The 12513-nt window shown below is 56.8% G+C and overlaps 1 protein-coding gene across 2 annotated transcripts in view; it reads left to right on the top strand.

Annotated features, from left to right (window-relative positions):
- ST3GAL1 (ST3 beta-galactoside alpha-2,3-sialyltransferase 1) overlaps nt 1–12513 on the top strand; it is a 98673-nt gene that overhangs the window by 81691 nt on the left and 4469 nt on the right. For both annotated transcript variants that reach the window (XM_057736373.1, XM_057736374.1), the window contains 5 exons: nt 122–1029; nt 6635–6831; nt 7986–8165; nt 9418–9463; nt 10611–10730. In XM_057736373.1, the coding sequence (XP_057592356.1) occupies nt 727–1029; nt 6635–6831; nt 7986–8165; nt 9418–9463; nt 10611–10730 (846 nt within the window). In that variant the 5' untranslated portion in view covers nt 122–726. The remainder of the gene's footprint in view (nt 1–121; nt 1030–6634; nt 6832–7985; nt 8166–9417; nt 9464–10610; nt 10731–12513) is intronic.

The following is a 12513-nucleotide window of genomic DNA, read 5'->3' as shown; positions in this document are numbered from 1 at the left end:
AGCCACCTGCCACATCGGCTTGACAGCAGAGCGGAAGGTGATAGGAGGAAGTGGAGAGAGAATGGTTTTTTATAAAAAAGTAATAAAGTTCATCCTGTTTTCTTCCTCCTTTTCTGTGCAGATGACAGACAACCCTCTGTGCCTTTGTCAAGCCGGCTGCTTCACCGCCACGTCTCTGGTGACAGCATAGGCAAGACCAAGTGCTAATTAAGGATTGTCACACACCACATCCCTTCCAGAGGGTGGTGGCAAAGACGGCCTCCCCCTCTCCTGCACCGTGACCCTTCCTTCGGGGTCCTCACCTCTGAGGGACCTCGGACTGTCACGAGGATTAATTATCCCTCAACCCCTTTGGATGGGAAAGGAAATCACTGTCATTAAGTTTTGATTAAAGCTTCCTCAAGAGACATCATCGTCTGTTTAAGGATTGCGGACGAAGCAGGCCACTTTATTTCCTGAAAAGACAAATTATATGCCCACAGAGCCAGCCTGCCACGAGTGGTCCACTTAGCCTCTGAGTATCACGGGTGATATACCACACAGCCCAGTGGCCGTGACCCAGCAGAAGTGGCCGTAGGAGGCTTTAAGGTTCCCGGGGAGTCCCTGCCTTGCCCTGCAGTCGAGCCTTTGTCTCTGGGATCTTTCTTGAAAGTTCCTCCTCGATTACGTGTGATTACCTCCGGCATCCCTGGGAGGCCCCCGATCAGGAAAGCAGAAACAAGGACCATGAGGAAAAGAACTCTCAAAGTGCTCACGTTCCTCGTCCTCCTCATCTTCCTCACCTCCTTCTTCCTGAACTACTCCCATACCATGGTGACCACCACCTGGTTCCCCAAGCAGATGGTCCTCGAGCTCTCAGAGAACTTCAAGAAGCTCGTCAAGTACCCCCTCAGGCCCTGCACCTGCGCCCACTGCATCGGACAGCGCAGGGTCTCTGCTTGGTTCGATGAGAGATTCAACCGGTCCATGCAGCCACTGCTGACGGCCAAGAACGCGCTCCTGGAGGACGACACATACAACTGGTGGCTGGTGAGAGCCGGGGCTGAGTGTGGGTCTGGGGGCATGATGTGGCGGGACGGGGTAGGAGGGAATGCTCCCGGCTGCCTCGGGCTCAGACCCCAGTGTGCTCTGGGGGCCCTGCCAGGCGCTTGGCAGGTTTAGAGTATTGGTCGTCCATCTATCCATCCATTCACTCATTCAGCATCTATTTACTGAGGATCTACTATATATATTATAAATTAGAGCAGAGGGTTCTGTAGTCATTTCCCATGTCTGCCGTAACAGGTGACCACACATGTGGTGGCTTAAAGCAACAGAAGTGCATTCTCTCGTGGTTCTGTAGGCAGAAGTCGGAGATCAAGGTGTGAGCAGGGTCAGTTCCTCCTGGGGGCTCTGGGGGAGAACTCATCCCACGCCTCTCTCCCTGCTTCTGAGGGTCGCTGGCAGTCCTTTTAGTTCCTTGACTTGTAGACACATCCCTCCAGTCTCTGCCTCCGTCTTCACATGACCCTCTTCTCTGTGTCTCAAATGCCTCTCTGCCTTTCTTTGTAAGGACACCTGTCACTGAGTTTTGGGTCCACCCTAGTGACCTCATCTCGAATGCCGTAATTGCATCTGCAAAGACCATTTTCCCCAATAAAGTCACATCCATAGGTTCCAGGGGTTAGGACTTGGACATGTCTTTTTAGAGGACACTATTTAACCCACTACAGGTATTGAGAAACGAAAAAAGACATGATCCTTATTCTTGCAGAATTATATTCTGGCAGAGAGAGACAGAAAAGAAACGCACAGACAAGATAGGCTCAGATAGAAGTACTTTGAGGAGGAACAAAGGGATTCGTGATACGGAGAAACTTAGGGCGGGGGCCTTTGTGAATGGGGTCATCGGGAAGGTCTCTGAGGCGCCAGGACTTGAGCTGAGACCCAGCGGTAGAGAGGGCACCGGCCGTGGAAGGATCCGGGGCACGTGCTGCAGGTCACGGGGACAGCAAGTACAAGGGCCCTGGGGCAGCATCAGCTTGGTGTCTTAGGGGAGGAGGAGCTCTGTGGGGCTGTGAGCAGGGCAGGGCTGGGAGTGTGCGAGACCCACCGCGAGGAGTCTGGGGTGTGTACTGAGTGCAACAGGAAACCGCTGTAGAATTTTAATCAGGGGAGGTCCATGATCTGATGGAGCTGTTTGAAAGGTCATTCTGGTTGTCGAATGCAAAGTGGATTGACGGGGAGTGAGAAATAGCCAGTCATTCAAGATTTATTGAGCACCTATTAGCTGCCGATATATTGAGAGGGAAACGGCAACCTTCCCGTGCCAGTTTGCAGGGATGGTGGGAAGAGAAGGGAAAGCAGACACTCACAAGGCAAGGTGGTAGGTGATAGACTACCTGACTTTTGCTCCTGACGTTCTATATTTTATCAAGGGTGATTTTGAAGAACCTCTTCATCTCACCGAGTCTCAGATTGAGGTAATAATAGTTCCCCCCACCCGGTTTCTCGACAACACTGCAAACATTAGGTTTTAACGTTTTTATTTAGTTTTGCTGGTTTATTGGGCAAGGTGTAATGAATTTGCATTCTTTCAGCACTTGGGAAGGCTGAGTATCTCCCCATGTGGCTGTTAGCCGCATCCGCACCTCGGCCTTTACCTGCAGTCCTTCTTTGCTATAGTTTAGCCTCTGGTGGCCACTTGGAAGGGGAGAGGAGAGGAGAAGGGGCCTCATGAATAGAAATCAACAGAAAGGAACGGGGCTTTAGAGCTTCTGGGTTCCTTGACAACACGCAGACCGCATGTTTTGAATCAAGAATCAGGACACCACATCTGACAAGCACTCTTGCCCCTCCAGGCAGGGACACAGAATATTGAAATCGAAACCACCCTGGGAATTCCAGGAGGCACTGTAACACTGCATAAAGGCCCCAAGACAGCCAGGACCATCTCTGACAGATCCGGACTGAGGACCCCAGACACAGAGCCCCTGCCTTTGAAATGTGACGAGCCTGGTGGGAAACGCCCGGCCCGGTGCTCAGCGGGCAGGGAGCCCACGGACGGTGGTTGATGCCGGGTGTCAGGGGGGCTGGCCCTAGACACGCTCTTCCCCAGGCCTACTCGCGGCCCTGGTTTGGAGCAGACCCCTCCAGTCTGCTCCCTCTTCTCCTGCTGCGTCTCCAGGAGGAGTGGAGGACTTGACCGAGGTCACTCAGCCATCCATACAGAGCCAGGCCTGGGACTCGGCCATCCGTCCCAAGGCAGCCTTCTTTTCCCACCCTCTTGCCCGCCGCTGCCCCTCCAGACCCACGTGGGAGGGGGGGCAGGGGTGGGGGACCAGGAAGAAGCCTTCAGGAGCTGCAGGCTGACAGCTCAGGTGCCTCTGGGATCGCAACATCCCCCGCGTCCTGCAGCATCAGGGTGAGGCTGGCTGTCCCAGCCTCTGCCTCCAGGCTCTGCCCTAAGACGTGATGCTTCCTCAAGGAGCCTGACCACCAGCCGCAGGCACTGGTTGAGCGCTGATTGTAGACAAGGAAATACACTGCTTGGAAACTGGTCAGGAAGAGGGAGAGGGGAGAGGGTGTCTTTGGACTTCTGCCCGTTCTCTCCCGTGTGCGTGTCAGAAGCCCTCTGGAACTTTTGTTGTCATTTACAAAAGGCAGAAAAGTCAGAAAGTTCCTTCCCAAGGAAGACAGGGACTTTGGGGGTGCACGACCTGCCTCATCTCCCCCAGCTGGGGAGTGGAGGCTTTGAGGCTTTTATCCCCAGAACCACAGCTAGATTCCAGCCCGCCGCCCCCAAGTTCTACCCAGCTCTGCACTCCCGCTGTAGCCTAGATCTTTCCCTCGCTGGGCCTCAGTCTCCCCTCCTGTCACTGAGGGTCTGGGACAGAGCCAACGTTCCTGAAGCATGAGCCCCTGGGGCTGCGTGATTCCTGGTGGTATGGGGGTGGGGCCTTTAAGAGCATCGCATCACGCGCAAGGCAAGGAAGTCATTCCAGCTTTAATTCTCTTTCCGTCTTTGAAGTTGCAAGGATTAAATATGGCTCCGTGTTTCGTGATGCATCCCTTTAACACCTGCCCATCTTGGTTCTAGCAGAGGAGGGTGGCTTGCCTGCACGAGCATCAGAATGGAGCTGGAATCCAATAAAGTGGTTTTGTTTTCATTGTATTGGACACATTTTTTTGACAGTTACTTTTTTACTTCCGCCACATAACTCTTACTTTCCATGTGTGGCAGAGATATGAGATTTCCTTTTGAAATAAACTTACTTTTTTAAGTGAATCGGTAAAGAGGAGTAAGTCAGTACTAGGTGGACGGGACAACGCGATGCTGCGCTCCCAGCACGGGTACCCTGCCCGCCCTGAGCCCTCAAAACCCGGGGCCCCCAAGGCAAAGCAGGCACGTGTGTCACGTAGTAGGTGCTCAGTAAATGTTGCTGAGCGCTGGACTAAAGAATGCCGTGTCACTCCTTAAGCCAGTGTACAGTGTCACGCTTCCCAAGCTTATGACACAAATGGAGGACGCCGTCTGGTCCTGAGAGCATCTTCACAATGTCGGGGCCCTTCCTGGGTGGGGGCCTCCGAGGAGGTTCCTGCCAGGGAGCTTTTCTGTGGTCCTCGATGCCAGGGGTTCTCAGAGTGTGGTCCCCACATCACTTGGCAGCAGCAGCAGCATCACCTGGGAGCCTGTTAGAGATGCCGGATCTCTTGCCCAGATCTCGCACGGTAGCCTGGGTGATCATGGATTCAGGAGCCTGGAGCTGCCCGGGAGATCCTCAGAGCAGGTGTTTAATCTGGATATTGTCTTATGGTGATACCTGGCACTTTCATCACCCCCAACAAAACCCCGTACCCATTCAACAGTAATAACCCCACCCCCACACCCCTCTCATCCCCCAGGCAACCACCATTCTACTTCCTCTCTGGATGAATTTGGCGATTCTAGTATCTCCTACAGGTGGAATCGTACAATATGTGTCCTCTGTGTCTGGCAGATAAGCCACTGAAACAACACTTAGCATGAGTGTTTACAAGATTCATCCATTCGGAGCATATATTGAAATGTCCCTTTTTTGTAACTGAATGAGATCCTGTTGTGTGGGTGTTCCACCGTTTGTGTATTCACTCATCCGTTGATGGACACTTGGGTTGTTTCCACCTTTTGGCTATTGTGAGTAATGCGGCTGTGAACACGAGTGAAGAAGTATCTGCTTGTGACCCGATTTCAGTTCTTTTTTGTTTGTTTGTTTTTGGCCACCCCTCTTGCCTTGTGGGAACTTAGTTCCCCCACTAGGAATTGAATCCGGGTCCTCAGCAGTGAAAGCGCAGAATCCTAACCACTGGACCGCCAGGGAATTCCCTGACTTCAGTTCTTTTTAATAGTTGGGAATGGAATTGCCGGGAAACCACCAAACAGGTTTCCACAGTGGCTGCACCATGTTACATTCCCACCAGCAAAGCGCGAGGGTTCCAGACCCTCCACGTCCGCACCAAGGCTTGCTATTTTCCCTTTTTCTTTTATTATAACCATCCTGGTGTGATATTTGTAAAGAGAAGTGTACTCCACGGTCCTGATACTGTTGCCTGCGGCTCCCCTGGCAAGTGCAGTGTCTTAGGCTAGAGGAGATGCTAGGTGGTTTTATCTAGAAGATCATCCGGGTCTCCCGGTGTGTCTCTCCTTGGGGATGCTGAGTCCTCCCATGCCAGGTGGGGACCAGACGCCCAGGGCTCCCCCCAGCCCATCCCCCTGACACTGATCTCCTAGACAGTGGCCAAACAGCTACTAGCCTCACCTTTCTCTCCCAGCACCTCCTGCCTCCCCGCCTGCCCCCCGCCGCCCAGGTCCCTGGGCCTGGGAGTGACTGGTGGGCTCACCCCACAGCCACCTCCCCCTCCGCACACCCAGGGACTGGACTTTCCAAATGTCAAGGTTCCAGGGCTCTGAAGCAGGGGTGGTGGTGTGGGAGAGACTTTAAGGTGGGTTTATAAAAGCCTGGCTTCAAATCCTGCTTTGGATTTGGGACACGTGCTCAACTCCCCTGGGCCCTAGGGCATCCTTTCTTGTCTACCTTTGAAGTGACACAGCCCCGTGGCTTGGTGACACAGGCAGACGTGATGCTTCTTTAGGAAATCTCTCCACGTTTCACTCTGAGTAGGGAGTAATCCCTGAGGTCCCAGGGCAGCTGACCTTGGGCGTGGTCTTAAAGGATGAAAACAATTTCTTAAGTAGACATTGGACTCCTTGGTGCACCCGGCAAAGGGCTGATTTCTGGGTCTGGTTGGAACCCTGTGGTCCTGGGGCTGCTGGGTGGGAGGGTGCAGGGAGCAGAGGCAGGGGAGGCAGGCGTGGAGGGTCACCTGCCCCTTCTCCCACGTGCTTCACTCATAGCAGCCAGTCTCATTGCCTCGAGGCCGGAGCTGTACCTCGTGCATAGTAGGTGCTCAGTAAACCTTTGTAGAATGAATGAATGCTCTCTGACCTTCCCATCTCCCTGAGGGGCCCTTGGGCTTCTAGGGGGGCAGGTGGCCCAGCAGAGAGAAGGGTACGCGGGAGGGGTTGGGTCACCCACCACGGTGGGCTCGGGGCCCGGCAGCAGGGCCGGAAGCAGCACAGCCCAGCTGACCCGGGTCCTGCCTTCTCCGCCTGCAGAGGCTCCAGCGGGAGAAGCAGCCCAGTAACTTGAACGACACCATCAAGGCGCTGTTCCAGGTGGTGCCCGGGAACGTGGACCCCCTGCTGGAGAAGCGTGCGGTGGGCTGCCGGCGCTGCGCCGTCGTGGGCAACTCGGGCAACCTGAGGGAGTCCTGGTACGGACCTCAGATAGACAGTCACGACCTCGTGCTCAGGTGAGCGCCGGCCCTCGCCCCCAGCCCACCCCACTGCCCCCCGGGGGCCCCTGGAGCTGCAGGGGGCGTCGCGGCTGAGCGTCAGGAGGTCAAGACCCCAGCCCGGGATGCCCAGACTTACCCAGGGACCCCGGGCCCCTTACCTCCGGGCCTCAGTCTCCCCATCTGCATTGCAGAATAGAGATGGGCCAGTGGGGCCTCGCTGGACGCAGAGAGGAAACCACACACAGAGGTAGCCAGTGGGCCTGGAGCGCGGCCTTGAGAGGCCTGGCCAGAGGCCAAGACTAACATGAGGATTCTTGTTTAATCTGTAAAATCCATCCCTGTTTGGGACCTCCCTGCGAGGACTTGGCATTCGCGCTCTCAGGGGCTGGGATTTGATCCCTGGCCTGGGCACTAAGTTCCCGCAAGCAGCACAGCACAGCCAAAAAATAAATAAAGTACAAAATAAAATCCATCCCTATTTTGCCATCTAGGCCATAATATAAGTATATCCTTGTAATGTCACCAAGGAAAGTGGATATTCCAGGAAGATGCCCCGTGGCTCTCCTGGGTTTCTCATCATTCCCACACCCATCACCTGACCCAGGGGCACCAGTGCCCCAGGGAAGAAGCACAGGCAGCGATCCCTAGGCACCTTCTAGGACCATCCCCTATTTCTCTGGTCTCTGACTTTATGTCTTTAGACCACTCACCTGGCCTCAGGGAACCTCTGTGTACCTGGTGTCCAGTGAGAATGTCCATGGTGAAGGGGAAAGAGTCAGGTTCAGGGTCAGACAGGCCCTGAGTTCAAGGCTTCCGCTGGGTATAGCTCTGTGTCCTGGGAAAAATTCCTTGAGCTCAGGTTTCTTTGGCCATAAAAATAGGACCATAAAATACACGCAGGACACAGTTATCATTAAGGGTTAATGAGGTGCGTCCCTGGACCACGACAGAGTTGGCCCTCAGTGGTGGTGATGGTTAGGTTCACTTGAGGCCGTAAATGAGAGAAAAGTAACAAAAGCCTCTGAGCTGTGCCGCAGTTGCCCCCATTTTACAGATGCGGACGTTGGGGCCCAGTGAAGGGGTCACAGGGCAGCCTCACGGAGCTAACGCTGACCCCAGAATCAGAGCCCACAATGTGACGCGTGTCCTCTCCCCACTCCAACCCCCAGGATGAACAAGGCCCCCACAGTGGGCTTTGAGTCTGACGTCGGGAGCAAGACCACCCACCACCTCATGTACCCCGAGAGCTTCCGGGAGCTGGCGGACAATGTCAGCATGGTCCTGGTCCCCTTCAAGACCATGGACCTGGAGTGGGTGGTCAGCGCCACCACCACAGGCACCATCTCCCAGTAAGTCCCCTCAGGGCGTCTACATGAGGGTCACTGCCTGCCCCGCTGCTCCTCGCTGGGTGGGGGCCCCTGAGCCCTCGGCCATGCTGTTCCACTCCGCACAGCCGTGCTTATGCGGTTCCTCCGGAACGCCTCCCATCCCCAAGCCTCCTCCTGGAAGGCAGAGCCCCAGCCCCCAGGGCAGCTCCAGACCCTCCTCCCAACACCCAGCGCACGCCGAGCTCTGGCCTTCCTCCTCCTCATGACTCCCTGGCCCCCAGATGGACCTCCCAGGCTTGCTTCCCCAAACACCCTGGAAACCCCCTGCTGGAAAGGCCCCAGCACGTGTTTGTTCTGGAGCCTTCCTCATCTCTGTGGTGTTCAGGGATGACAGCGTCCTGCTTCTCAGACTGTCAAAATGGCCCCGGCTGGGTTGGGGGGAGGGTGGGGAGGCCGGGTGGGGAGGCCGGGTGAGGCGCGTGTCAGCTCTGGCTGCCTTGGGCTTCGGGGAGCTCACATCTCCTGATTGGTCCCGGGCGCTTGCACGTGTCTCACTGAATTCACGCTAGTCCTTCTCGTGACGCCCGTCCTCCAGGGAGACCCGGAGGCTTGGCCTTTACGCAGAGCCAGGCTCGCCCCGGGTCCCATTCCTGCCTGAAGACCAGCGGCTTACTGCCCAGATGGCCAAAAGCCTCCTTGTCTGAGGCCTGGGTAGGAAACCTGAAGGACTCGGGTGCAGGAAACTGGGGGGCTGTGCTCGCAGGAGGAGGGCAGGGAGGGAAGCAGGCTCAGGCAGGGGAGGGGCTGGACCTGCCGGGACCCAGCTGCCGGCTCCTTCCTCCTGGTCCCACAGGCGGAGCGTGACTTGTACCTGAGTTAGATGCCGTGTGAGGCCAGGTGGTCGGGCATTTATTCCTTTATCTTGGGGGCTCGCGCAACCTCAGAGATGAAAAGGGGGCCGTTGTGGGCCTATCAGCCAGCATCCCAGCAGGCAGAACAGGTGCTGTGCCCCCTGCCGCTTGTGCTGTGTGGACCTTGTGCTGTGTGGATGGCTTGGAGCAATCCCCCTCCTTCACCTTTCTGGGAAAAGGCAGCACAGCACAGCAGAAGGTCCTCGGATTCGCCACGATCGCCCTCTGCGAGGAGGTGGAGTCCCTCGGGGAATGCGTGAGCCTCTCCCCTCGCCTCACCTGCCTCTCCAGCCCTGCCCGCAGCTGATGTCCAGGCAGCCGGCCCCCTCCCCACAGTAACCACCTGCCTTGTCCTCCTGCAGCACCTACGTTCCTGTCCCCACGAAGATCAAAGTGAAAAAGAATAAGGTGAGTCGAGGCTCAGATGTCCTCTGAGCTCAGCCTCGCTTTCAAGGATCTGCATGACGACAGAGGGTACCGTCTCCCCCCGCCCCCCGCCCCCGCCAACATCTGCCTGTGGAGAGCCCCTGGGCGCCCAGGCTAGTGGGGGTGGTGGCCCTCCACTTCGAGAGTGGAGAGACGAACCCTACAGAGCTTCCTTAAGACTGGACCCTGGACCAGCAGCACCACCTGGGAGCTTGTTACCAATGCGAGTCCTCGGGCCACCCCAGATCTGCTGAGTCAGGAACCCTGGGTTTTTACAAGACCCCCAGGGGTGCTGACACAGTTTGAGAACCACTGCCCTGCGGTGTGAGCATCTCCAAGCCTCCTGTCTCCATATCTCCATCTTCCCCAGTGGGCCCTGGAATGGGGTTGGCTGAGATGTGGGTAAAGGGCAGAGGGACGAAGGAAATGAACTGTCTACTACACCAGACCTTTGCACACACCGTCATATGTAGATGGAGAGATCGGATTCAGAGAGGTCGGGTGACTTGCCCAGAGACACACAGCTAGTTCACTGTGCAGCTGGAGCTAATGTCCTCCTGGTGGTGGCTGTGTGACATTGAGCACATCACTTAGCCTCTCTGAGCCTCGGTTTCCTCATCTGTAACACGAGGAGAGGGAAAGCCAGTACGTGGGGTTATTTTAGGGACTGGAGACCATTCAGGCCCGTGTCAGGCAGAAGGAGTGGCTCGGCGTCTTCCTGCAGTGTGACAGGGGCGTCCTTGTCTGCAGCTCATGCTGTTCCCTGGAACCTCCTGCAGCCTCCTGTCCGGCCCCCTGGCCTCATCTGGTTGTTTTCAGATATCACCTTGTCATCAAGCCTGCTCACCCCAGCACTTCATCACCTTTCTCTGCTTTGTTTCTCTCCATAATCTCATCACCCTTTTCTAGCATCCTCTGTCTCTCCGTGATTTAGGTCAGGGTCCATCTTCTCGCCTAGAACGTAGCTTCCCCCGCCACAAGTGCAGGGGTGTGAGTTCCAGTCACTGCAGGGGTGTGAGTTCCAGTCACTGCAGTGCCCCCTGTGGTCACAGCAGCATGTGGCACCTCACACATGCCTGGTACCCCTTGCCGGCCACCTCACCCAGGGCCGTGTCCTCCCCTCTCACAGATCCTGATTTACCACCCGGCCTTCATCAAGTACGTCTTCGACAGCTGGCTTCAGGGCCACGGGCGGTACCCATCCACTGGCATCCTCTCGGTCATCTTCTCACTGCACATCTGTGATGAGGTAGGACCTCCTCCTCCCTGCCTGCCCACTCCCCCCGGGGGGACGGGGACTGAGGGCTCCTCATCCCATGTTCCCAAGAGGGGCAGAGAGAACGCCTGCGGTCAGGCCCATCTCCACCCCGCCTCCAGGCCCGGCACAGCCTGTCTCTTCTGGGAGCTCCTAGCCTGTCTCCATGGTGGGGCGTGCAGTGCTTCCCCCACAGGATGTGCTGGGGAGGAGCTGTGTTCTGGTCTGTGAGCTCCCAAGGCAGAGCCGGGCCCGGCGGGTAGAAGCTCAGATCTGGGGGCAAAATAGAGGAGCAGGTGGTAATCCGGGGAGCTGTCTGGGGCCGCAGTTTCGATCCCAGCTGCTCATTAATACCACCTATGGAGCTAAGTTCCAGGCCACAGCCCGGCCCACTTCCACCAGAATTCCTGACCTTGGGAACCAGGCACCCAGGGGTTCCACCGTTCACCAGGGTTGAGCACCAGTGACCTTGCCGAGCCTCTGTTTCCCATCATGGACTCGCCTCTCCGTCTCAGGCTGTGCCTGGGTTTCTGTCAACGGTGTGGGGTGCTCCCTGCCCCTGGGCAGTGAAGCAGGAGGGGGACCACAGGGGCCCCACCAGCGGCCCTGGTTCAGGCAGGGCACGCCGATGTCCCTTCTTGTCACCTACAGCCCATCCCCGCCCCCACCCCACCAGGCTCATGGTTGGACATCGCAGGGAAGGGGTCGAGGGGGGAGCAAAGCCCGCCCACCGTCTCTGCCTCCGTAGTTCTGCCACCATCTGGCCCTCCAGCCAGAAACCTGGGTGTCCCTCCCAGAAACCGTATCTGCCTCTCATCTCCCCACCCAGCCCCCACCTCCAGCCCACTGGTCACGGAGCCCGTGGGCTTTTGCCTCAGAAAAGCTCCTCCCATCTCTTCCCTCCTGCTCTGGGGCGGGCCTGTGTCCGTGCTGGCATTGTCTGGAAAGGCTGCACTCGCCACAGAGCTGTCTCCTGCCCCTGGTGGGTCCCCACCCCCGAAATCTGTCTGCCACGCTGCAGCCCCTCCTCCCCGTCCCTTCCTGGTCAGCTTCTAGTCATTTCCCAAGACCCAGGTCAAATGTCACGAGCTCTCTCTCCGGCCTCCTGCCCCTCCATCCTCGGTGCTGGGGGAGCTCCGGCATCAGTCCCTGTCCCTCACGAGGGCTCGGTTGGTGCTTGTCATAATTTAGAAGCATGAAGGGCTCAGACCTGACTCCCGAGTCCCTAATTTCCCAGCACCTGCCTCAACTCTGATGGATTTATTGCACAGAATAAGGGCTCGGTAAATGCTCGTCACGTACAAGAAGCCCCCCCAACCCCACCCACCAGACAGTGAGGACCCCTGGGCCAGATGGATATTAGCCCAAGGGAAGGAAAGGATCAGCACTGCAGCCTGCCTCACTGTGGTCGTCACTCTTGGCCCCATTTTCCAGATGAGGAAAGTGAGGCTCAGAGATGTGATTTGGCACTCGCAGGGTGTACCAATACAAGGCAGAGCTGCGGTCTAGGGCAGGCTGCTGGGCTTTGAAGCCCTGCCCCTCAAGCCTTGGAGAAGAGGTTGTACCTCTGCAGAGGTAGACCCAGCACCCTCAGGGCCACCCACAGGCAGTAGCCTCCCATTGCACCTTCTGGTGTTGGACTTGACTTTTCCTCAACCTGCTTTTGCTTCGCCAAGCCCCTGGGAGTTCCAGGCTGCTGGAGAAGGGTTTATGTGAATCCTTGGGAGGGGTGTTTACAGTTTCCCTTCCCTAGAGGGTCCACCTGCAGCCCTGCTGT

This window comes from Hippopotamus amphibius, chromosome 5, assembly GCF_030028045.1.
Source record: "Hippopotamus amphibius kiboko isolate mHipAmp2 chromosome 5, mHipAmp2.hap2, whole genome shotgun sequence".
Taxonomy (NCBI): domain Eukaryota; kingdom Metazoa; phylum Chordata; class Mammalia; order Artiodactyla; family Hippopotamidae; genus Hippopotamus; species Hippopotamus amphibius.
The sequence above is the reverse complement of the archived record's forward strand: the minus strand, read 5'-3'. Positions and strand labels throughout refer to the sequence as shown.